Below are 24,966 nucleotides of genomic sequence, written 5' to 3'. Positions count from 1 at the left end.
GCAGACTCAGCACCCTGCATGCTTGAGCTCTTGTTTGGGGACCTGGTGGCATCCCTGTTTTCAGGGTACAGCTTGGGCAGTGGAAGGTGCTGCTGACTGAGAGCGCTGCATGCAGGGGGCTTGGCTGGGAAGAGAGGGGCACCAGGGTCTTTCCCCTGAGTGAAGGGCTGGGCTGCACATCCAGTTCCCTGCAGGCACACACACAGGGAACTGGGAGCAGTGGGGAACAGCCCCCTGTGCTGTTGCCAAGCCAGTGTGCCTGGATTGTGCATACTCTCTTTCCAGGAGTATAGCATGAGCTGGAAGCAGAATCCACAGCTGCCTGGTGGAGGGTGGTCTCCAATCCCTGCCACAGCCAGCACTAGTCTGCAGTTCCTGAAGCCTCATAGAGCTGACTCATGGTGGGGTGCATCCCTGAGCTGGCTCTGAAACACCCCATGATTTGCAGGAGGAGTATAAGCCAGGGAAGGCACTGGCAGAAGAAGAACTGAAGAATGCTATTAGCATCCACCATTCGCTTGCCACGCGAGCATCTGACTACAGCAAGCGGCCCAATGTCTTCTACCTCAGGACAGCTGACTGGAGGGTCTTCCTGTTCCAAGCACAGTGAGTCCTTCAGGATCCCTGGCTGGGCCCCACACTGGGGCACAGGAGCTCCCCTGACTTGAGTGTAGGGTGGGATGGGGCTTAGGGCCACCTTGCTCTCTCCTGTCCTGGCCCTTTCTGGAAGGAGAGGGACCTGGTGTCTGTGCTGAGCTTTGCCCACCTCCTCTTTATCCTACCCTGCTGGGCTCAGGTTAGCTGTGGGTAGAGTCCCAGATGCCATGGCTGGCCAGGACCAGGCCTGGGGGGACTCGGGGACTGCAGGGCAGATCCCTCTGTCTTCAACAAAGATAAAGCCCATCTGTATTTTTGGCCTTTTTTCTCAGGAACCCCGAACAGATGCACTCGTGGATCACACGCATCAACGTTGTGGCAGCCATGTTCTCTGCACCCCCCTTCCCTGCAGCCATCGGCTCCCAAAAGAAGTTCAGCCGCCCGCTGCTGCCCAGCTCCTGCACCAGGCTGTCTCAGGTGGGCCCGTGTGGGGGCAATGGTGAGCCTGGGACAAACCCCGGATGTGCACACATTCCCCTGTGCAGGGATCTGGGTAGTGCCGTGCACCCAGCTGCCTCCCCAGTGAGGTGAAGGGCCAACGGGGAGACAGAGAAAAGGGGTACTGACAGTGGGGGCAGACAGTGAGGTTTCGTTCCTGGCAGTGGGGCTGGAGTCAGGTGATGGTCAGACTATGGAGGAGAAAGTGGTCCTACATCACGGCTTGCAAGGTCCTGCCGGGGACCTTGAAAGGCAACTGACTGGGGGGATTAGCTGGCACTCGTGCATACCAGGGCAGTTATTCATAGAGCAGAAAGGATTTAAAAAAAAAAACACCAGCCTAGTTTCAGAGGGATTAAATTCTTCTGCTTTAAGACTGCAGTCAGCCCCCCTATGAGGTGAGAGCAGATTGCCCCCAAGAGCCTGTGGTTTTGCCTGCCATTAAAAAAAAAAAAAAAAAACAGTAGCAGAAGCTGAGATCCTGGCTGCTCCTAGAAGGGGTACAACCTGTTCTGTCCCTGGCCAGCTCACACTACCAGGGGGACAGAGCAGGGCACTGACATGGTGCCACCCTTTCCCAGGAGGAGCAGGTGAAGAACCATGAGACCAAGTTCAAGACAATGTCAGCGGAGTTGCTGGAGCATCGTTCCTCATTGCCTGAGAAGAAGGTGAAAGGCAAGGAGTACGAGGAGCTAAAGCAGAAAGAAGAGTACCTGGAATTTGAGGTGAGCTGGAAGATGCCCCCCTCTGCCCTCAGGCCCTCTGCCCCTACCTGTTTGGCCATCCTCAGCGATGGGACTAACCCATCCCATCAGCTGAATTACAGTGCCACTGCCGTGGTCTAGGACCATGAGCATTCCTCTGCCCCGGGCTGCTGGCTGGGTTGGAGGGACCATGAGCATCCCCCCCTGCAGGGATGCTGGTCATAAGACGGTACCCAGCTTGCCAACCTCTCTCTCTGCTGCACTGTGCTCCTCAGAAATCACGCTATGGCACCTATGCCATGCTGCTGCGGGCCAAGCTGAAGGCTGGCTCCGAGGACCTGGCAGCATTTGAGTCCACCCTCTTTGACACAGCGGGTGGGGAGGACGATGGCCTGAAAAAGTCCCGCTCCAGCCCCTCACTCAACGCAGAGCCCTCCAGCACGACCACCAAGGTGAAGCGCAACGTCTCAGAGCGCGCTGGCCGCCAGCCCCCTGGCCACCCCCAGAAGTCGTAAGTGTGGGGCCTCAGCTGCCTGCACTGCAGCTCTGTTCCTGTTCCCCCGGCACGGGGGCGGAGGCCGTGTGCCTGCCGAGACCCTGCATGTGTCCGTGTGTCTGCGGCACGAGCTGGAGGGCGTGACAGCCCTACTGCAGCTGCCAGCACCAGCCATGCAGGGCCATGGCCCCTCCACTGGAGACAGTGGCAGAGCAGGATGGTCCCCAGTCCTTGCCTGCAGGAGCTGCCTGGCCCCATGAGACTTGTTCCTGCCCCTCCTTGTCCAGCACTCGGCTGCAGGATCTACTCTTGCTGCCGTGAGGAGAGGGAGCAACTTAAACCTATCTGCTGGGCTCAATTCTTCAATGGCTTAAAAAAAAAAAAAAAAAGACAAATGCAGAAAAACAAAGCCAGCGGCTGCTTCTCCAGCTCCATCGTGCCATGGAGGTAGATGGGAGGGGGCCAGCCCTAGACTGTCCCCTCTCCTGGGGCTGGTGGCCAAGGAAGCCAGGGCAACAGCACCTGGTCCCTTCCCTGCCACCTCAATCACCTCTGCACCCTCCCCGCTTTCTTACAACTTTTGAACAGTTTTTGTGATACAGTTTTGCACTTTTTAGTACCAGATCGAGCTGACCACCAGGGAGGTTTTTTTGAGGGGCTACTTTTGATGCTTTTTGGGAACTGTTTAAAAAAAACCCACAAACCCAGCCATATCTTGTAGGCACTGCACTCTGGGGGAAGGAGTTTTTTAAAAGGACTCAGGGGGCGATCCAGCTCCCCACACCCCCGCCCTGCAGCAAGCTGAGCATGGTCTACTGTGTGTACTGCTGCTGCCTGCTCCCCAGCTCCACTTCAGCACCAGCAACCCTTCAGGGAGACAGCCCTGTGGCTACCAGTACCAAGGAGGCAGCCTTGAGATGGCAGCACCCATTGCTGCACATGTGGCTGCATAGGAGACTGATGTACCGGTGCTTCATGACCCCCATTTTCCACCCCCACTGCTGGCAGCTTGGACTGGCCCTGTTTGCAGCAACCTGGGTGTGAGCATTGTACCCAGGGTATGGTGGGCAGCAGTGTGTAAGTACTCCCTGTGGGGTGGTGACCCCTGGAGCCAGGGTTGATTTGGGGGTCCCCCTGCCCTATGGGTCCAGCACAGGCTGGAGCCAGCTTTTTTTCCCATCTCTTTTCCAATGCATGGCTGGGGCCTCAGATGCTGCCAGCAAAGCCTGTCTGCAGTGCTGCAGTCCTCGTGCTGCAGCAGCAGTGGTGCAGCCCCTTCCTCAGCAACATGCTCCCTCCTTGCCAAGGTGAGGGGCAGGCTGGGGCAGCCATCACCACTCCAGAGTGGGCTGAAGAATTCCTGTCCAGAGCAAGGTGCAACTGCTGGAGCACAGCTGCAGGATTGTCCAGAAAGTGGTCCAGGTACAGTGAAGGGCTGTGACCAGGGGCTGGCACACATGCAGTTCTCAGCCGCCTGGGACCTGGCTGGTTTCAGCACTGACTTTGCGAATGTGTCAAAACTTTTTATTCTGCTCTTTTGAGTCTATTGCAAAAAAAAAAAAAAAATATAAAATCCACCCTTGCCCCAGGTGGCTTGGGGGGTAGGGGGCAAAAAAAAAAAAACCTTTGTACAGCTTCTTCTCTCAGTTACTGAAGTAAAACTCACTCTTCACTTCTTGGGTGCGCTGTGGTTTCTTCCCCATGGCTGGGGACAGCTCCAGCACCAAGGGATGCTGAGGAGGGGCTGGCAGCTGTCTCCTTCCTGCCAGACTTCCAAACTCAAGCAGAGTTCAGGGGAGTTAGTGCCCAGCTCATGGCTGGGGCTGGAGAGAGGGAGGGCAAAGACTGATGGAACCTGTGTCCTTTTATTCAGAAGAGGGACCATTAAATAAGAGCAGAGATGGGCAGGAGCCAGCTGCATCCCATCCCCGAGTCCAGAAGGCACTTGTGTGGGCAAGACAGAGGGCAGTGCAGCTCCCTGTGTGGTCACAGGGGCTGCTGGCTGGCTCCTCAGTGCACCTGTGGCTGCTGGCTGGGAGGCAGCTCACCTCCTGGCTTCAGGGCTAGTGTGGGTGCCTGCTCCTCCTCCACCGACTCACTGCCGTAGGCACTGTCTTCCTTCAGCTCTGCAAAGCAATCCCCAGGTGCTCTTAGTGATGGGGCAACAGCAGGGCAGCAGAGACACACCCTGCCCACCAGCCCCAGCCCTCGCTCTCTGTACCTGTGCTCTGCAGCTTCTCCAGTGCCTCGGTTTTGTGGAGCATCCTCACGGCGTTCTGGAGCCCCATAGAGTCCAGTGCCTCCAGCAGTCCCCCCAGGCTGCCACCTGCCAGCTGCAGAGAGAGGGCACTGATTAGGGCTGACTGCCAGATAGCTAAGAGGGACAGGGTCACCCCAAACAGGCACTGACCTCGTAGCTGCGCAGGAGGCTGACACTGGGTGAGGGTGTGTCCTTGTAGGTCTCCACGAGGCTGCACAGCCCCAGGCGCTTGGCCAGCTCGATCCAGTCTGACCCACTGCAGTCCTGGTTCAGCAGCTGCTCCAGCCCCTGCAGTGCCTCATTGTCCAGTGACAAGACCTTCCCTGTGTGAAAGAGATGCCCCCATCACAGGCTGCCCATCTTTGCTGCTGGGAGGATGTTACCCTGCCTAGGTGTGGTGCTTTTGAGTTGGGGGGATAGGAGGGGAAGGGGCTGCTCACCTGACTGGGGGGCAGTGGGCAGTTCTGCCTCGGGCCCCTGCTGGGAGGCCTGCAGCAGGATCTCCCGCACCTGCAGACAGACATGGATGTCACTTTCCAAAGCACTGCCCAGATCACCCATTGCCTCCTCACACCTTGGATCTCTGCAGAACACAGAGGAGAGGAGCACAGGCATCCTCACAGGAGCATCTCCTGGAGCTCTGCCTCATCCATGCTGGGGCCTGCACAGAAACACTCCCAGCGAGTTTGTCCCACTGTGCCACACACCTTCTGGCTCCGAGTCAGGTCCAGGGACGTGTGACAGCGGCGCTGCCTGTGCCCTGCCTGCCAGTGCCCCTGTGTGGAGAGCTTGGAGTTGGTGCTGTGCTCTGCAGCCAGGGCTGGCTCCCCTAGATCCATGGCCAGCTCCTGTTCCTCAGGGTCGGTGTCTGTGTCGCTGCTGGCCTCTGACGAAGATAGGCTCATGGGCTCATCGTTCTCGCACAAAACATCCGCACCTGTTGGGAAAGGGTGGCATGAGCCAGGCCCACGGGTCTGACCTTGTGCCTGGCACCACCCAGCACAGGCAGACAGAGCTATGGGGAGGGAAGGAGGAAGGCCAGTGCCTTACCAGCTTTAAGGAGGAGTTTGGTGAGGGTGGGGGAGCCCAGGCCAGCAGCCAAATGCAGAGGAGTGTTCCCAGCGAAAGTCCGACTGTTGATGTCTGCTCCCAGCTAAGAAAGGTGTGAGGCCATGAGGACGGGCTGCCTGGGCACTGCTCCTCTTACACCCTGTCACCCCAAGGCCTCAGGGGAGCCCCCACTTCTGCCAGGAGCCTGTAGGAGACTGCACCCCATCCCTGTCCCACAGCCACCACTACACCAGCAATTCCATACCTTCTTCACCAGGTGGGTGGCCATGTTCAGGTTCTCCATCTCCACAGCCAGGTGCAGTGGGGTCCTCCCACTTTGCCTCTCCACTGCATTCACATCTGCTCCCGTCCTGACAAGCAGGTCCAGGCAAGCCAAACTCTTTGCCTTCACAGCCAAATGCACAGGCAGGAGGCCTGCAAGATGGGGATAGGCTCAGCAGCATTCTGGCCAAGCCCATGATGGCACCACTGGGGTTTTGCCCATCATCCCTGAGCCACACTCACCATGGAAATTGGGCAGGCGGAGCAGATAAGGGGCAGCTGAACCAAGATGAGCCAGCAGCGTCCTCAGCATCTCTTCATCACCAGTCTGGAGTGCCAGGTGCAGCAGGGAATTGCCATAGCGGTCCAGCAAGCTCGGGTCGGCGCGGGCTTGCAGCAGGAGCTGGACCACCTGGGGCTGCTTGGTGATGACTGCCAGATGCAGTGGTGTCTGCAGGATAGCAGCACATGCTCAGAAACGCTCTTACAAGGAGCCAAGCCCTGCACTACCATTCTCTCCAGTAGCTGCAACTTGTTCAGATCTGCAGCCTCCCCTCAGCCAAGAGCAGCTACAGGAGCCCCCAGGGTTGGAAAATAGCAGTGAGGAACTACTCCCAGGTGAGAACTGGCTGTTCTGAAAAACATGTACCTGTTGCAGGTTATTGGAAATGTTGACGATCTGCTGGCTGGGGATGCTAACAATGACGTCGATCAGCTGCTTGATCACAGCTGTCTGTTCATGGATAATAGCAAGGTGCAAAGGCCTATAGAGAGAGTGGGATGGCCCCTAGGTCAGCTCCATGCTTCTGCAGGTACTCCCTGTTGCCCTCAGAGCCCCCATAGTGGCTCTGACGACAACAAGACCCCCACACTCTCCCTTCAAACCCCTTGTGTGCTCACGTGTCTCCGTTCTCATCCTGGGAGGCAGCCAGGTGCCTCTGGACTGCCAGCAGCATGCGGGGGTCAGCGGTGACCGAGTAGTCGAGCAGGGCATGGGCATTGCGACGGGCTAGAGCCAGCATCCACAGCTGGCACAGCTGGGCTGGGGGGCAAAGTAGGATGTCACCTCCAGGACCAGCAGCTTCATCCACCTTTCTGCATCCACCAGGTGTGGAGAGCAGCACACAACCTCAAAAGGTCTCCAGTGCATCGCTCCTCTCCCGAGCGATGTGTCCCAGCCCTCCCTTAATCTCAGCCCCTCCTACCGTGTTTCTGCAGCTCCTTGCAGTACGTGCTCTCTTCTGCAGGTGCCTTCCTGTCACTCTCAGGCCCCTCTGCCTCGGGGCCCTTCATCTGCACACCCCCCTGGTAGCTCCCCACTGGGTGGGGGCCAGGCGAGTAGATGCTGTTGTAGGTCAGCCCAGGGGAGTATGGGAAGCTGAGGTTCCCACCTGCAGGGCAAGACAAGAGGATGGGTGAGCAGAAGGGAAGCCCCAGGGCCAGACCTCAGCTACGTGGGAAGGGAGGGGAAGCGGCATCACCACTCACCTCCGCCAGAGCCAAAGCCCCCGGCCCCCCCGCCAGCCCCCCCCATGTGTGAGCCACCGCCAAAGTGCTGAGGAAACTGAGGCAGGACTTTCTTGCGCTTCCTTTCCACTTCTTCCTTATCTGTGGGGAGAGAGGGGCAGCAGGGTGAGAGGCAGCCCCGACAGCAGGGGACATGCCAGCCTGCCTGGGTGGTGCTCACCTTCCACCACTGGGTAGTAGGTGAACTGCTTGGAGTCACTCACATCCCCTCCCCGTTTCCGCTTCAGCTGCAGGAAGACGGTGACAGGACGGTCGATCTTGGGCTTGTGGTAGGGAGGTGTGCGGAAAACAATGGCATACTGTGGGCAGGACATGATGGACATGAGGTTCTGCTCATCCCTGGAGCTGGGGATGGGGCTACCTCACCCCACAGGGCATTCATCTGCCTTGAAGCAGAGCAGGACATTCTCCTCCTCCCCTGTACCTGCTTGTGCACATCTGTAGGAGAGAAGTCTCCGAAGGCCTGCCAGCCGTTCTCATCATCCTCGTAGAAACGCACCTCAATGTCATCTGGGAAAACAAGTGACCCTGGCACTGCCTGTCTCCTTGCCCCAAACGGGCTCCAAGGACACAGACCCCTGAAGACGCAGGAGCCCCAGATCTCTCCTGCCACAGCCCCTCCAGAAGGTTTCATCTGGAGAGAATGGCTTTTACCTTTCTGAACTTTATCACACAGCAAGTAGACTTCATCTCCTCCTCGCACGGAGCCTGCTGTCTTATCCATCCGTGAGATCTTCAGGTTGGAAGCTCCAGGGGACTCTGCAGAGCAAGAGGTGTTGGGAGTCATTGTGCAAAAGCCCTCACATCCCCTCCTGCCCCATCCCTTTCCTGGACTGGCCCTGCACTCACTGCTGTCATGGATGGGATCTGAAATGACAGGCTGGAGGGCCAGGGTGAAGTTCCCACTGCTGTCCCGGAGGTAGGCGGTGAAGCGCAACCGCACAATGCTCAGGTCCATCACCTTCTTCAGCTCCTTCGCCTCCAGCTCGATCTCACGCAGCTCCACTTCTGCCAGGGCAGGGGACAAACCGTCAGGCTGTATGGGAGGACAGTGCTCCAGATCCCCTTCCTACCCACCCCAGCCCCACACTAAGCCCAGCCCCAGCTGTCAGCCCATGGTGCCAAGGCCCACTGAGTCCCCAGGCCGCCCTCACCCGTCAGCAGTTGGCTCCTGTTGCGCATCTTCTGCTGCTTCAGCTTCTCCTTCATGATCTCCATCATATTCTTCTTGGTGACATGGAGCACACCCAGGTTGCTGAACCTGGAGAAGAGGGAACCTGCTGGGATCTGGGAGCATCAAGGCCAGGAGCAGCAAGCCCAAAAAGGCACATACTCCTGCAGCTGGGAAGGATCTGAGCATGGAGCAGTGCCACTCAGGCAGCAGGGAATCAGTGTGTGTGTGGCAGAAGAGAAGCAACCACAGAGGAGAGGAAAGGAACCCTGAGAGGAAAGAGCCCAGAGTTTCTGGGCTCCCACAGGTGACAAGTCCAAAGGGCTGTCAAAGACAAGGCCAGGACTGAAGGCCAGAGGGATGCAAATGGTACTGAGCTGAGCCAGGGACAGATATGTAAGAGCAACTGCAGCAGTTACAGAATAACCCTGTTACTCAGGCTGACTTCAAAAGTCATCTGCAAAGCTGGGGAGCTGCAATCTCAAGGACAGAAGCTCAAAATAAGCTGCGTATGTCAAAATCCAGAGACAGGCAAAATGCTCAGGGGAAAGACTTGTAACAATGAACTTGTCTGAACACACGCCTGACCTTATCCAGCAAACCCAGCTCCAGGGTGCACTAACCCCTATCTTCTCCCCATCTCATAAGCTGCAAACAGCACCCAGAGCCACCTCACACAGGCAAGAGGCTACCCTGGGTCCTCCTTGCACATACTGAGCAGTCATGTCCTTGGGTCCCACAATTGTGACACAGTTGCCAGCCTCATTGCACTGCTTGCCCACCAGGCTGTGGGCATGTACACGGGGAGGGTCACTGTGCGTCACCAGGTCTACCTCGATCCGGGCCACCCCTGTGTAGTTACAGATCTGCAGGGAAGAAGGAGATGGGGGTCAGGTATAATAAGCCAGGAGCCTGAAGGTTTCTCTACAAATCCCTGTTATCCCTCCTCATGGCCACCACTCCTCCTGCCATGGCTTCCCCGACCCTCCAGCACCAGGAGACACACAAGAGCTTATTATAAATTTCCTGTTCTTCCTTCAAGGCTCCCTCCTGATGCTCAAGCACTACTGGCTGAAGATACTGCCCCATCCCCTTCCCATGGCAGTGCTCACCTTGACAGTGGGATAGGTCTTGCGGCCCTTCTCACTGGATGCTCCCGGCAGCCCCCCATGGGAGGGCCCCTCGCAGCCGTACCGAAATCGGAAACCCCGCTGTGGGGGCAAAGAGCTGGTCAGCCAAGGGTGGCCAGAGCCTGGAGCCATGAGAGCAGGAGGTGACAGTTACACCTCTCTTTACCGGGGTGATGTACTTACCTGCTTTGGCTGCTCAATAATGACAAGGTAGGGACCTTCCACTGGAGGACAGAAAGGAGAGGTACCAATGAGAAACATGGGATAAGTAAAGTGTGTGTTCTCACCGAGGATGCTGGAGATACAGGGACAGCACTGAGGGTGATGTGACCCCTGTCTGTCTCATGGGGGTCCTCAGAGACCCCAAAGCCCCCAAACCCTGTGCTGTCATGGCCCAGCTGGGAACAGCAGTCGGAGTAACAGAAAGAGGAGAGGGCCAGAGGATGCTCTGTCACTTGGGGAACAGGGATCCCCAAGAGGTCACAGCCCAACCGGGCAGTCTCTGGTACACTGAACAGCAGGGCCAGATGGAGCAAGCCCCATCCTCGTGGCATGGAGCAGGAATTCCCTGACACCCCACAGTGGGACCAGTATGGACAAAGCCTGCGGTGCTTCTGGGAACTAAGAGGCATGAGTCAACCTGCTGGGAAACTCCACTGCAGCTGGGGACCCCTAGAAGGGTACAACCAGAGAGGGGCCCTTACCTGTCTCCATCAGCGGCTCCTTCTGCTCCATCATGTGGGAGCCGAAACTGAAGTCATCATAGTCAATCCCATCCAGGCACTGGGTGACGGGAGGGAAAATGAGTGTCATGAGTGTGCTGGGGCTGGAATCCCCCAGCTGCCCTGGGCGGGTGATGGCAGTCTGGCACAGAACCCCAAGGGGGCAGGCACAGACCCCTGTCCTTCCCCGGGAAGAGAGATGGGACAGGTACAGACCCCTCAGCGCCCCCCCTGGAGCTGACACAGACCCTCGCACCGCCCACCCCGGGGCAGGCACAGACCCGCACCTCCCACCCCACCCCACCCCCGGGGTCGGGCACTGCCCCCTGCCCGGCTGCGGGGCCGGGACCGGGCAGCGACACCCCCCGGGCCGACCCGACCCGACCCGGTCCGGTCCGGTCCGGTCCGAGCCGCACTCACGGGAGGGAACTGCTCGTCCATGTCGGCGCGGGGCCGGCCGCCGGCCTGCGGGGAGAGGGGGGGTTGAGCGGGGAGGGAGCGGGGCTGCAGGAAGGCACCGCCACTCCGGAAAGTCCCTAGAAACCCCGCCGAGCCGGGAAATGACGGGACCGCGCGTCACCGGCCCGCCCCGCCCCGCCCGCCCGCCCGGGGCACGGCCCGACCCGCTCGGGACACGGGGCACGGGACCGGGGACAGGGGACACGGGACACGGACACGGGACACGGACACGGGATCCCCGGGCCGGCCCAGCGCGGGGCTCTGCTCGCCCCGGCTGCTCCTGCCCCCGCCGCGGCCGCCCGGGGCAATGGGACGGGCTGTCCCCTCCTCCCTCGCCTGGGAATTTTGGACTCGGAGCCCCGGGCGGGCTGGAAATCCCGGAGCGCTCCCGCCCGCCTCCCCCGGCCGTTCTCGCCCGGGCGCTGCCCGGCAGCTCCGCGGCGCCAGATGTGCCGTGTTTTCCCCCCGGGAGTGCGGAGGGATTTACCCCGCACGGCCCCCGGCCGCCTGTCCCGCTACGGGTGCCGGTCCCCGCTGCCACCAGGCCTTGCCCGGTCCCCGCTGCCACCAGCCCTTGCCCAGCGAGACCTGCAGTGAAACCCCCCGCCCGCGCCACAAAGCCCCGCAGCAGCCCCTGGGTCCCCCACCCCACATCATCCCATCCTGCACAGGGATGTGTCTCCCGCACCGGGATATCGTCCCCAAGCCCCTATGGACTCAAAAAGGAGTCGCCCCAAAGTGCTGTCCCCTCGCCCACGGGCTCCCCCCGGGCAGGGGAATCTCTGCAGACCGAAGCAGAGTGTGCAGCCCCTCGCCAGGCACCCAAAGGGGTGTTTTCCCTCTCCCCAGTTTCAACTTACACAGCAGTCCCTGCATCCCTCCCGCGGGGGTGGCCTGAGAGAGGCGTTCGCTATCCGTGTTCCCATTGCCTCCTTCCCACTGCCTTCAGAGTGGAAGCGGCAGCCCCAGGGCTCCCCGTGGGAGCATCTCCCACCGCCCCAGCGCTCAGCACTGGACGCTCCCCGCCGACCCCAGCGAGGCACTGCCAGCACCGGGGGCCCTTCCCCGCCGCCCACAGCGCTCACACCCTCCTACTCACCGGGGAGGAAGAGGCTTGTCTCAGGAACCCGTCCAGCCCCAGCATGGCCACAGGGACTGCCAGCACCACAGGAGCTCCGCTGGGGTCAAGGGCTGCCTGACCACAGAAAACCACCGGTGACTTCTAGCAAAGGGGCAGGATCAGGGGAGAGCCTACGGGCGTGCTCTGCATCTCTTCTCACTAACCAAGAAAAAAAAAAAAAACAACCAAAAAACATATCTGACTCCACAATGCCCTCATACCATGAATTTCTGAATCAGTGGTTGCTGCAGGTTCCACTCAGGGGATTTTGAGTGTGTGGGAGAAACGGGGAAGGAAGGGGATTGTTCAATCCGTGCGTGACTCATGTTCTTCAGAAGCCGAACAGAGCCTTTTCAAGGAGAGTTTTCAGCTACTCAAGTCTTCCAAAGGGGCTCTCCTGTGACCCCAAGCCTGAGGCTTTTCCCGGTTGGCTGCCACCTAAGCACAGAGATGCATCCCAGGCAGCCGTGCAGGCTGGGACTGGGGTCTGCGGGCCCTGCAAGGTAGAGATCCAGGCGTGCAAAAGGAGCTGGGGATCTTCCTCCTGCCATTCTGCAGGGGCTTCCAAAGAAAGGTCCACGTTCCTAGGAACATGGGCACGACCCCCTGCTGCTCTGTGGGAAGCAGCACAGAGTGCCTGCTGTGGGGATCCCACCTGGTCAGCTTCAGCCTGCCACCACCATCTGCTGGCACAGATCTTCCAGGGAGGTCAACAAAGGGACCAACAACCTTCCTCAGTGTGCTGGGAACAGCCACCTACCCTACCCACTGAGCCTGCTGGGGGCCTGAAGTTGATGGCTAAGAACAGACTGTGCCCCTTGAATAACACAGCTCCACTTCTCCATGGCATCAGCTCCATCTCCTCTTGTGGGATTTTCACTGCTTACTCGCTGCTGCCTGGGACAGTTCCATTTGTTGCAGCAAACAGGATGATTAAAGAATGTCATGGAGTCGTGCCTGTGTCTCCCCATCCTGCACAGCTCTGGCTCTCTCTGGAGGTCACCAGCCATATCCCTGCACACTTGTGCAGTGTGTGCTGGAGGAAGCCCACCTTGCTGGCTGAGCAGAGATGGTGTCAACACCTGCTTCCTTGTTCCTGGAAAAGCAACCTCAGACAACCTCAGACCTGCTCTCAAGGTGAAGTTCTGCCTTCTGTGCCAAGCAGCATGCCTTTCTGGCCCCCAGGACTTGGGGTTTCCCCTAGGAGTGTAGCACACACAGCTTTTATCCCCTACACATCCCAGAAGGGAACACATCTCTCCTTCCCCCACCAGTAGCACGCCCTGCTCTGTGTTAGCCAACACACCTGCCCTTGGATCATGGGCTTGAACTGCAGACCCCATTTGCTTGGCTAATTCCTCCCCATCTTCACACATTCCTAGGGTTCAGGAAGGATTCTCTGGGCATTGCTGGGAATGGGGGGAAAGAGCTGCAATCCAGCTGCAAGACACTGCCCAGAGCTGCACCAGCTCCCTGCCCTGGAGTGCAGCACTGCCACAGCACCCTTGCCAGATGGCACAGCCTCCCTGTGCCAGCCAGATTACTTCAATTAAGGGCCAGCCTTTGGCTAGCAGTGCGAGTTAAAGCCATTCTTCCATGCCTGCAGCTCCTTGAACGTGACCTAGTAATGCAGGTGCTATTTTCTTTCCTCCCATGACAGTCGGCTGACTTGCAGAGCTGATGCCCTGCAGGCAGGAGGGAAACATACGTCAGCCTGTCTGAGGCAGAGTGTTTAGTAGCCATGGGAAAGGGTGCTCCAGAAAAGCAGGAGGCAGCAGGAGTGCAGCCCTGCTCTGAACTGCTCTAGTGTGCAGCTGACACGTTCCAGCCACTCAGCTGGCTGCTCCCCTAACATACTCTTCCCTTTGCATTTTGATTTCCCTGGGCTCTGCTAACACCTGCAAGCAACGGCCCTGAATACTTGGCCTTGATTTCTGCACAAATCCTGAGCTCTGCTTCATCCCTGGAGTCCCAGGAGCTACTGGCAAGAGGCTGCTGAGTCTCTTTCAAATCACATTCACAGTGACTTTGCTCTGAGACCCTTCCTAGAAACCAAGTTCTTGACCAGCAAATATGGCAGGGAGAAATCCCCTCTCCCTGAAAACTTTCTAAGCCTTCCCCTTCTGCCAGCCTGCCTTGAGCACTGGAGCCGTTTGTGTATCTCTGTGTAAAGTGCCTTTGCTCCCATTGTGGCTATCGAGTTGGTTTTGGCAAACCCCAGCCACCCACTGATCTTCTGGTTTTCTCCTCTAAGGGCCTGTAAATCAGCTCCTCTGCTGTTATGAGCTATTAATCCAGCTGTGTGCCCTCAGAGAACCCCTCCCTGGGTTTGCAGTCTCTCAGTCTCTGCAGTTCCCCTCTGCCCGCAGTCCCAGTGCCGTGCTGGAGCTCACGGCTCCCTTGGGGCACGGATCTGCCCGCTGGCAGCACGCCAGCCCCGCTCCAGGGCAGGCAGGGCTCAAGGGCCAAAGAGGGAGAGCTGCAGGATGGGGCAGAACCCACTGGCAACACAGAGAATACGGAACTTCCCCACCGGCGGGGAAAAAAGGGTGTAAGCGCCAGCGCTGGGTCTTGCTGTCTCCTCTCCCCTCCAAGACAGCAACTCTCTCCAGCCCGGATCTTCCCAACATCCCCATCCCCAGGTGGCCGCTTGGACGGCCCAGAGGCACCGGCGAGCCCAGGACCCTCCCGTGGGACGGGCAGCCCGAGCACAGGAACTTTACATCCCTGGACCGCTCAGTTCCCTTTCCCTGGGAAGCGTTCTCCCATTGCCGCCGCCGCTCGGCGCGTCCCCCCGGCGCCCCCAGGACCCCCGGCTTACCTCCATCCCAGCCCCAGCCCGGCCGCCGCGCCCCGGCCGCGGTACCGGGAAAGTCCCGACCCGGCTCCGCCTCCCGGGGCTTCCCGGAGCCGGCTCCGCCCGGCGGGGACAGCGGGAGGGCGGGCCGGGGGTCCCCCGAGGGGACGGGCATCTCCGGGCTGCTGCACTCTGGCGACATCGCCGACCCGCCACCCGGCTGGCACAGGACCCCCACCCCATCCCCAAAGCCAGAGCCGCTGCCCCAGCGGGGAAGGACCATCTGCCTCACCCACGGGTGATTTTCGCTTTTATTATTGTAAATTCACTGTTGTCTTTATATATACTTTTTTAAAAAATATATTAGATACAAAAGTCAGAAAGGCTTCTCTCTGAACTACATATAACTGGTGGATTTACAGGCCGGTTTGGAAAAGGTGGGCAAGTAGGAAAGCCCAACTTGATCAATGCGCACAGCAGCAGCAGCAGCAGCAGTCAATGCCCCTCTCCAGGGACAAGGGGATTATATATATATATATATGTATGTGTATATATATATATATATTTGTAGATCTATCCATACACACACACACAACACTCGTACCCCTCACACGCCAATCCCTGCCAGGGCACCCCAGGCTGCCCCTCAGCCCAAGGATGAGCAGGATGGGCTCCTGCCAGGCAGGCATTGGCCAAGGCACCAGAGGATGGATTTGGGAGTCCCAGAAGAATGGGGCACATGCTTTCTCTGTTCCTACAGAAGTGCTTCCCCTTTCCATGGCTGCACTCTCTGGGACGGCTTCAGCTGGCAGTGGAACAGAAAGGAAGTCCACTGCTCTGCAGGCAGAGTGCCTGCAGGACATCCCCTGTAGGACGGTAAATTTGGAGACTCATTTCCCAAACTAGCTGGAAGCAGGGGAATGCTGTGACCAGGGAGGTGAAATCTGCCTCAGCAATTCTCAAAGCTGAAAAAATGGTGGGGAAAGCCACTGACTGCTGGCATAGAAGGCCCTGAGCAGTGAGAGCCCTGGCATGGGGAAGTCAGCACAGTCCAGCTGGGGCTGCTGGTGTCATCCTGCAGCAGAGTGAGACACCACCTCCACTGGGAAGGCAGGCAGGGAGAGACCCCCTGCTGCCCTCCTCACTGGGGCTGCAGACAGACTGGCAGTGCAGTCACTTCCCAAGGAAAGGAAAAGGCACTCCGTGTTTTTTGGCTCCTCTGACAGTCACAGTGGCCAGCTGGAAGGCTTGCCCAGCTGAACTTTTACCCCTGTGGAGGAGGGAAGAAGAGAGATCTCATCCCCTTCCAGCACACCAGGCTTGTGTGGTGAAGGGAGGGTGAGCGCCCTGTTCCCCCACATCCCTTACAGGAGGAAGCCTCTGTATGATTGCCTTCAGCAGCCCAGCTCAGACCAGGCTACCCCAGAGGCTCCCTGGCAGAAGCTGGCTCTGCTGATAGCACCAGATTGGCATCCCCACACCCCAGCAGTGACCCCAAACCCTGTGAGCAGGGAGGGGACAGCTCTTGCAGGGGCAGCAGCTGGACACAAGTCCTGCAGCAGAGGAGCACTGGACACAGCTCCTGGTGAGAGCAGAGGGCACCCCAGGCCCACGTGCACACACACACACACAAACACACACACATAAACACAAACACACATAAACACAAACACACATAAACACACACAAACACACATAAACACACACAAACACACACACACACACACACGCACACACATGCACACAGAGGGCAGCGGGGTTTTCAGAGATATTCAAGGTGGGGAGTCACTGTCGGAGCCCAATTTGGGGTCTCCACTGTGGGCTGCCTCCTGTGGGGGTCAGGCCATAGCCAGGCCCTCCACGTGGCTATGGATGTGGGCTGTACTGGACAGGCTGCTCTCGCCTTTGTAACTCTTGGGGGCCCGGCTGGCTTTCAGCAGGACCAGGAAGGTGTCCGTGGAGATGGCCCCAAACTCGAAGGTGAACGTGCCGTAGAAAACAAGGACATCAATGATGAACATCCACTCACACAAGGCAGCCACGTGCTGTAGCACGAAGCTCTCCTGGATGAAGAACACACCACCTGAGGGTATCCCAGTCAAGGAAAGTACAGCTGAACCCCAACCACCCCATGGTCCCACTGTTACCACGTGTTGCGGTGGACATGAGTACCCATCCTCTGCAGGAAACACATCACCACTCCTAACACTAAAAATCCCCCCACGTGCTTCTCCCAGCACTAGGAGGGCCCTGGCATGGGTGAAACAGTGGCACACATGCCCAAACCAGCCTTGGTAAATCCTGGCATTGATGCCAGGCTGGGATTATCTGAAGGGGCCATGGCAAGATGAGCTCAGGCTGCAGGTCTCAGTGCAAGCCAGGTACCCAGATGCTTCAACTTCCCCACACTCCCTGCTGCTTCCTCAAGGCAGGCTGATAGTCCCCATCCTCCCCTTTGACAACATGCAGTCAAAGATGATGAAATTCAACCTTGGAAACAGAGTTAGGACTGTTGCATCCCAGTCCTACAGCACCTCCTGTCCTTCTGTGCTGCAGGCTGGTCCACCCCAGAGAGGGGGCCTGCTCCCATTTCTCCAGATCCTACCACTACTGGAATTTCTTTATCCTTCTCTCATCCCCACCAAAAATCTCCAGGGAAACCCATTGCAAGAGCTACTGTGTGTGAGGGGAGGAGGCATGTATGTCCCTCCAGGTGAATCATGTATATCCCTCCTTCTGCAAGTGAGACCAAGATCTGGGAGAGCTGCAAAAGCAGGGACCTGACCTGTACAGTGTAGAGCCCTCTGCTCATTTCCCCAAGCCCATCAGGAAAGATCCAAGCCCTTTCCCCACACTGCCCTCACCAGAGCTCACTGCTTGCCCACTGGCAGTCCCCAGAGCTTACAGAGCACGATGGCCACAGCAGATGGGCACCAGTCCTGTCTCCCTTGTCCTTACATGCCCTTCCTGTCCCTCCCAGCTGGCATGGCCCTGCAGCAGTCCTGCCTTTCCCAGCTCCCTGCCTGCTTCCCAGTCTGCCTGCCTGCTGTGGTGACAGAGCAGGACCCTGGTGATATGTGCCAGGCTCACCAGCACCCCCAGGCTCCTCACCTCAGCCAGACCCCAGCCAGCCTCTTTGGGACCCAGAGACACTGCATGCTTTTTCCCCTTCCTGCCCAATAACCACCACCTTGTTTCCCAATTTATCCTCAGTCCCAAATAAGCTCCTCACTCCCCAGGCACACACTTGGGATCATTCTTTGAGCTCCAGCCCACCTGATGCCATGCCCTCCCTCCCTGGTAAAGTGTTTGCAGATGCTAATATCTGCTCACCAAGGCCTTTCTTGTCCCATGAGCAGGTTGTCTGGTGAGTGCCTGGAAGTTCTGGCTGGCAGAAGTGCTGCCATGCACCCACCTGGCACCTACACACAGTGCTTTTGTACTCAGCTTCAGTCAGAGAGGTAATGCAGATGGATTTTGCATTGCCAAGGGCTCAAAATACCTTTGTCCCATTAAAAAACCCAACAATTAACGAGACCTGGGTGGTGTGTGACTGGAGCCTGCAGCAGTGGCTGGGCTTCAGCAGCCAGGGCAGGGCTGCTTTGGGGCATCCCAGCAACCCAAGAGACACCCACCAGCACTCCTTCCCCTTCTCAGCCCCTGCCCGGCCCTGGTACTGCTGTTTTCCACCCTACACCTGCCAGGAGCTGCCCACCCTCAGTGCCCTGCCCCGCTCCTCTCCTGGCACCATGTCTCATTGCCAGACCAAAGGGTAGAGAATATGGGGCACATACCCCAGCGTGAGGACCACCTTTCACCAAGCCTATTCCCAATCATCCTCCCACAGCCTGCAGGATACTGAAGACGAGGGTGAAGAAGGCCACAGTGGTGAGGACGCTGCGTAAGTGGCCGGTCCAGTACTGCCCGCGGGTCTTGGCCATGCGGTAGGTGAGGATGGACTGCAGGAGCAGGAACAGCATGCTGGTGGGAAAGGCCACCCCTGCCCCAATGTAGTGTAGCACCTTGGCGTGATCCACCTGTGGGGAAGAGACCATCAGTGCCAGCACCCTGGGACACTCCTGTCACAGCACGACTCTGCCCCAGGAGTTGGACTCCTGCCCCGGAATGGGTGCAGACAGTGCTGGGAGCAGGTCCAGGCAGCTCACCCTTGTGCCTGACTCCTGGCTGAAGAGCAGACTTGGATCCAACCTCTACTGCTAGGATCTCAAAGAGCTCTGCTTCTTTTATCCGTGGGCCAGCAGCCCTGCTGTGCCCAGGGGCTGCCCTTTGTCCTGAGCAACATCAGGGACTGCCTGCACCCCTCCCGAGGGTCACAGCCCAGCGCCGCTCACCACGGCTGGGGCACAAGGGGGACTGGGGCCTGCAAAACTTCTCTGGGGCCGGCGTGGGCAGCAGCCTCCTGCCAAGCAGGAGGGCCTGGCTGTCACAGGCAAATGCTGAGAGGCCGGTGCTGGCAGTGCAGGCAGGGGCTGAGCAGTGCCATGTGCTGCCAAGCCTGGGCCCGCTCGGGTCCCCGTAAGCACAGGGCTTTGCCCCACCCAGGGCCTCACCCCCTGGGCAGGACCAGGGGCAGCCTGAACAGTGTGTCCCTGCCCCTGCAGGAGCCCATGGAGGGGACAGACAGGGCTCAGGTAAGGGTTAAACCAAACCCAGCAGCTTAATCTGGACTTGAATTATGAATACACAAAGAGGACTCCCAGCACCCTGGGAAGCACAGCACTGACTCAGTGGAAGGGAAGGCCTGTATGGATGGGACACTGGACCAAAACAACCACCCCAAACCCTACCCTGCTTCAGCAAAGACTCTCTCCTGCCCTCCTACCACAGGGACTCCTGAGGAGAGTGAGTGAAAAAAGAGCTTTTACCTGAAAGTTGCCGACCATGGTGAGGCCAGCAGCACAGACCCAGCCAGCAGCCAGCCCCAGGGTGTTGAGGAGGGACGGCCCCAGGCGCTCCAGGAGGTGGGCATAGCGCAGCAATCCCACCAGGATCACTGCGGGAGGGAAACAGCCCCGTCAGCCCCCCTCACCCCACTGCTGCCCCACACCAGGGTGGGTGCAGGGCAGCCTCTCCCAGCCCTGCCTCCCCGGCAGCAGGCACTTACCCATGAAGGAGCCCAGGCTGCAGATGAGGCTGAAGAAGCAGCTCTCGGGAGGCAGGGTGCCACACTTGCTGTGGGGACAAACGAGACCCAAGGAGCCCTCAGACAGGGGGCACGGCAGTGTCTGCTTGGCTCCCTCCTCAGGACACCCTCCTGGGTTGCTCTGGAGGGGTCTCAGAGCAGCTCTGCCCGTGCTCCCACCCTGAGACTGCTCACCTGACGAGGGGGATGTGATCCAGCGTGCAGCAGGAGCTGGGGCCATCCATGTCACACGACTGGTTGTAACTCCTGCCAGCAGCAAAGGGACAGGTTAGGAGAGCTGAGCTGCTGACCAGGACCCTCCTGTCTCCTGCCCACAGGTCCTGCAAGGGCAGCAAATTTCTTCTGCAATGAGTGCAGCCCAAAGCCAGGGATGTGCCCACACCGTCCAGGGAGTGACCCACTGCCAACAGGTAACATCTCACACCTGTGTTTCCACAGCCTGTTCCCTGCCTGCTGCCTCTGCTGCTCACCCAGAGCCCCAGGCTGTGAGGGAGAGACCAAGGCAGGGCAGAGGTTTCACAGGCTGCAGTGTGGGCTCACGGGGTTCAGGCAGCCCCACACCCAGACAGGAGCAGGAGCACCCACCTGCCAGCCCCCTCACATATTCCTGGGATGGAAGCACCAGGGAACCTGGGCATAGAGCCACTGACAGCTCCAGGTTTGCAGGGGATGGGTTGGAATGCTCAGCTGTATGGGAAATGGCCCCCACAGCCACAGGCACCCCCGAGGCAGTGCCAGGGAACCTGTCAGGGAGGGAAGGAGCTGGGAGGCACTGCCTGAGGGACAACATGGCCAGAGCCAGCCCCCAGGCTGCCCTGGAGCCAGGCACACCAGCAGTGCACCCGGGGCTGGGCAGGGCTCTGCTGCCTGCACCCACCACAGTGCCCTGGGAGCACCTCCTGCACCCACAGACCCCGTGAGTCCAGGCACCCCAAGATCTTATCAGCCCTTCCTGCACCACAGCTGCTACCTGCAACCTTAACCAAACCCCCACCACGGGGGCTCATGCACTCTCATCCTCCCAGCTCTCCCAGGAGCTGGCACACACTGGAAGTGGGTTTTTGGGTGCCTCTTTGCTGCAGCATCACCCAGGCATACAGCACCTCTGCCTGGCATGGCCTAGTGGGACCCCCTGTTCACACTACAGGCAGTGAGTGCAAAGTTCTCTGCCCCAAAGGGCCTCTTCAGACATCCCAGATCCCACATTGAGGGGGGGACGGAGAGGGGACAACGTTGTGAGGGGAGCTGCAGGGGGACAGTGCTGCCCTGTCCCTCACTCAGACTGTACATCCACCACCTCCAGCAAGAAAATGGTTAAAAAAGCCGTTTTGGAAAGGGCTGGGCTCTAATGTTTTTTCAGTCTCCTCAGTTTACTGGTAGCTTTGTTTTCCAACCACTAAACCCAGGCGAGTTGTGGAGCCCCACGGCCTCCTCAAAGGCTGCTCTTGGGGTCGTGTTTGGTTTGGGAGGGGTTTTTTATTATTATTTTGTTTAAAGCAAGCAGCCTGAGGCCGGGAAGCATTACTCGTCATTAAGGGCTGGCTGTGCAGCAGAGACAACCCGGCACACATATTCTTCCCAGGGCAGAATCAGCCATCAGGCAGGAAATGGCAGCAGGTTTTTGTTTTGGTTGGTTTTTTTCACTTCTTCAAACACTCCAGCAAGAATTAAACTAACATGGATCTTTCTGGGCAGATTTTTAAGGCGACACTACAAGCCAAAAACCCGGCAGAAGGAGTTGCCAAGAGACCAAACAGTGTTTTTTTTTTCCCAGCCCTTGTCTCTTCCACGCCTCAACCCCCATCTGGGGGTGTTGCAGGCAGCTCTGCCCAAGAGGTGTCCGGGTGCTGCAGGACCATCCCATCCCCCTGGCACTGCCAGATTTAGCCTCAAGCAAGCAAGTCACAGCCTTTTCCATGGAGACACACAGCCCTCTGTAATTCCTGACCACTTATTTTCATACTTTCTCCATGCTGTGTTTTTTCAATGGCCTCCTTCTCCCTGCCTGGGCTGTTCACCAGGGCAGCCGTTACCACAGGCCAGCCTGGGCAGGGGAGGGAGGGCAGCCCAGCCCTGACAGCAGCTGGTCCCCAAGCTGTTCTGCTCCCAAAACACACTCCAAACTGGGCAGGAGGCACGTGCCCTGTGGCATTTGCACCCTATCCCCACCACGTCTGCTAGGGGAGAAGGTGTGTCTGTGCCCCTTTAATGCTCCCACCTTTATCCCCAGTCCCCTTTCAGCATAGTCATAGTGCAGGGAGTGCCTCAGCTACTCAGTGGTCTGGCACAGATTGGCATACTTCAAGTGGGACAGGTATGGAGAGACTTGGCACTATGAGGTGTTTAATCAAGCCAAGATGTGCCAAAAAGCCCCGGCTTCCCCCCAGGCCTTACCAGTTGTGGACAGGGCAGATGTGGTTGTTGGACAGTGCCATGGCATATCTGGAGGCGAGACAACAACAGGGTTACCATAGCCACCCACCTCCCTGCATCCCCATTCCCTGCCAGCACCCAAAGCAGCCCCAGGGACTGGCTGCCAGAGCAGAGGATACAAGCCTTTACTGCCTGCCAGGAGCCAGCACTCCTCCTGTGGCACCTCCCAGCTTTACAAAGCAGGAAAAAGAAAAACAAGTGCATGAGCACGTGCTCTGCAGAACTCCCACTGCCAGGACCAGGTTCCCCTGCCTTGTACCCCCATCCCTGCTGAGAGCCACCTCCTGCTCCAGTCCAGTGCAGCTGCTTCTGTGCAGCCCCTTTTCCATCGTGCTGCTGTGCTCCCTGGGCTCTGGGGCACTGCTCTGTCACAGCCTCCCTGGCATGCCTTGGCATCGGGGCTCTCCCCCAGCCTACAGCTGTGCCAGGTGCCACCCAATGGTGCTGGCTCTGCCCTGCTGCCCCCAGCCCCTGCCTGCCCAGTGTGGGGCTAAAAGGAGTCTGGAAAAGCAGCCAGAGCGTTGGGAGGGCATGATGGGCAGATCAGCTCCACTAAGCATTTCACTGAGGAGCCACCCTGGTGTCTCAGTCAGTGCAACAAGGGGTCCATGACCTGCATCCTGCTCCACTCCAAGGGGTCTCAGCCTCATGGCCCCCACCCCAGCCATGGAGGAGCCCCCCTGCCCAGCAGCCACAGCAGTGGGCAGCACCCTGCTGTTCAAATCACTGGTGGCTGTGAACAGCTCAGGTTAAAAATAGGCCCCAACACCAGTGTGAAAACTCCTCTCCTTCCCGAGCTGGCTGTGTAACCACTGGGCTGCAAAAAGGATGATCCCAGAACAGAGGCAAAGAGCAGGACAGGTGGGGGAAACCAAGGAGCAGACCCCTCACTGAGCCACCTCCCAGCACAGGTCTCCAAAAGGGCCACTCTCAGGGCAGCTCAGGCTGTGAGGACCACAAGCAGCAACTCCCACCTGTGCTGTTCTGGTCTGGAGGGGCATCTGCCCCCCAGGGTCACTCACAGGTGACAGCCCGTGCTTTGGAAGGAAAAAACTTGGAGCATAAGCTCCTAGCACCAGGTTCAGCATTAGGCTTTGTTGTGAAGTAGGACAGGTGATACCTCAGGGATGAACCTGCACATGGGGTGCATTTGCTCCATCCCACACCCCAGGAAGTCCCACCACCAATATTGAACCTCTTGGTGCCTTTAAGAAAAGTTCTTCATGCACTGCTCAGCAGGGTTAATGCCTGAGAAAGGGACTGCTGGACCAGTACTGTTCACCCAAGGGACACAGCCTCTCCTCCTGGCACAAGGCCTTTCCATCCACCCAGCGCAGGGATGGGTGCCCCTGTAGGGACCACAGCCCTGGGCTGGTGGCTCCCGATGCCTCCCGTGCCACCTGAGCCGGGACAGGGGCAGGGCATTCCTAAGGGTGTCAGGGATGTGAGGACAGGGAGGACACGCCAGCGCTGCTGCAGGGGACGCGGGGACCACGCAGGGCGGCTCGGGGGGTTCAGGGAGATGTGGGAGCCCCTGAGTGTCCTAACATCACCGGGAACATGCCCGGGAACAGCAACCTCCTGCCCGCTGCATCCCACCTGGCAGCATCCCACCAGAGCATCCTCCAACCCCCGGCCCTCGGTTACCCCGGCCCCCGGGCCCGCGGGCGGGGGCTGGCGGCACTCACACGATCCACATGCCGGTGATGGTGAAGGCGGGCAGCGTGACGGGCAGGATCCCCCAGGCCGGCATCCTGGGGCCGGGCATGCCCCGCCGGGCTACCCAGGGAACCCCCCCCGGGGCCTCCTGCAGCCGGGCCGCCGCCGGGCCGCGCTCCCCATGGGCTCCCCGGGCCGGGGCCGGGGCCGGGGCCGGGCTGGCGGGCGGGCGGAGCGGAGCGGGCCCGGCCGTGCGGAGGGCGCCGGGACAGCCCAGCCCAGCCGGCCCCGCCCCGGGGCAGAGCGGGACCCGCTCGGCGGCAGCGCCGGGACCGCCCCGTCCGGTGGTGGCTGCGGGAGCCCGGGGAGAGCGCGGCCCCCGCGCCACGTGGCGCCCGCGCTGGGGAGGGCACAGGGACCGGGCCGGGGAGGGCAGAGGGACCGCGCTGGGGAGGGCACAGGGACCGCGCTGGGGAGGGCACAGGGACCGGGATGGGGAGGGCACAGGGACCGGGCCGGGGAGGGCACAGGGACCGGGCCGGGGAGGGCACAGGGACCGCGCTGGGGAGGGCACAGGGACGGGACCGGGGAGGGCACAGGGACCGGGCTGGGGAGGGCACAGGGACCGGGCCGGGGAGGGCACAGGGACCGGGCTGGGGAGGGCACAGGGACGGGACCGGGGAGGGCAGAGAGATGGGGCCTGGAGGGCACAGGGACCGGGCTGGGAGGGCACAGGGATGGGGCAGCCCCGGGGCAGGAGACACGGGGCCGGGCTCCCCGGGCTCCCCGGGCGGGCGGCCCCAGAGCGCTCGGCTGAGCCGCAGCCAGGGGAACACAGCAGGACAGGCTCTGGCACAGCGCAGGGGAGGGAAGGCAGGCACAGCTCAGCAGTGAACA

General features: G+C 59.5%; 3 protein-coding genes across 5 annotated transcripts in view; 1 reads left to right on the top strand and 2 right to left on the bottom strand.

Annotated features, from left to right (window-relative positions):
- Window positions 1-2,421, top strand: part of PSD (pleckstrin and Sec7 domain containing) — a gene marked incomplete at its 5' end in the record, with an annotated part of 34,058 nt that extends 31,637 nt beyond the window's left edge. Inside the window, 4 exons of the mRNA XM_083866768.1 lie at window positions 449-606; window positions 930-1,074; window positions 1,677-1,820; window positions 2,075-2,421. Coding sequence (XP_083722894.1) covers window positions 449-606; window positions 930-1,074; window positions 1,677-1,820; window positions 2,075-2,314 — 687 coding nt within the window. The 3' untranslated portion in view covers window positions 2,315-2,421. The remainder of the gene's footprint in view (window positions 1-448; window positions 607-929; window positions 1,075-1,676; window positions 1,821-2,074) is intronic.
- Window positions 2,422-2,493: 72 nt separating this feature from the next.
- NFKB2 (nuclear factor kappa B subunit 2) lies at window positions 2,494-14,899 on the bottom strand. 3 transcript variants are annotated; one of them, XM_083866770.1, is made up of 24 exons: window positions 14,838-14,899; window positions 11,996-12,175; window positions 10,858-10,902; window positions 10,420-10,498; window positions 9,899-9,939; window positions 9,698-9,796; window positions 9,300-9,451; window positions 8,569-8,675; window positions 8,264-8,422; window positions 8,069-8,173; window positions 7,839-7,924; window positions 7,575-7,713; window positions 7,376-7,495; window positions 7,093-7,278; window positions 6,788-6,929; window positions 6,537-6,651; window positions 6,131-6,338; window positions 5,871-6,040; window positions 5,606-5,708; window positions 5,263-5,492; window positions 4,996-5,065; window positions 4,706-4,878; window positions 4,517-4,628; window positions 2,494-4,421 (listed from the first exon to the last, which is right to left on the bottom strand). In XM_083866770.1, exons 2-24 carry the CDS (start codon window positions 12,038-12,040, stop codon window positions 4,306-4,308), a joined length of 2,802 nt encoding a protein of 933 aa, XP_083722896.1. In that variant the 5' UTR covers window positions 12,041-12,175; window positions 14,838-14,899; the 3' UTR covers window positions 2,494-4,305. The 3 variants fall into 3 exon arrangements, with proteins under 3 accessions (XP_083722896.1, XP_083722897.1, XP_083722895.1); XM_083866771.1 differs by lacking the exon at window positions 10,858-10,902; XM_083866769.1 differs by lacking the exons at window positions 11,996-12,175; window positions 14,838-14,899 and adding an exon at window positions 11,757-11,911.
- Window positions 14,900-15,112: 213 nt separating this feature from the next.
- TMEM150A (transmembrane protein 150A) lies at window positions 15,113-24,203 on the bottom strand. Its single transcript, XM_083866772.1, has 7 exons — window positions 24,099-24,203; window positions 22,372-22,419; window positions 20,152-20,223; window positions 19,939-20,006; window positions 19,700-19,827; window positions 18,673-18,850; window positions 15,113-16,896 (listed from the first exon to the last, which is right to left on the bottom strand). Exons 1-7 carry the CDS (start codon window positions 24,176-24,178, stop codon window positions 16,652-16,654), a joined length of 819 nt encoding a protein of 272 aa, XP_083722898.1. The 5' UTR covers window positions 24,179-24,203; the 3' UTR covers window positions 15,113-16,651.
- Between the last annotated feature and the right edge of the window lie 763 nt (window positions 24,204-24,966).

The sequence above is a fragment of the Zosterops lateralis genome (genome assembly GCF_965231275.1).
Source record: "Zosterops lateralis genome assembly, chromosome: 8".
NCBI classification, from domain to species: Eukaryota; Metazoa; Chordata; class Aves; order Passeriformes; family Zosteropidae; genus Zosterops; species Zosterops lateralis.
The sequence above is the reverse complement of the archived record's forward strand: the minus strand, read 5'-3'. Positions and strand labels throughout refer to the sequence as shown.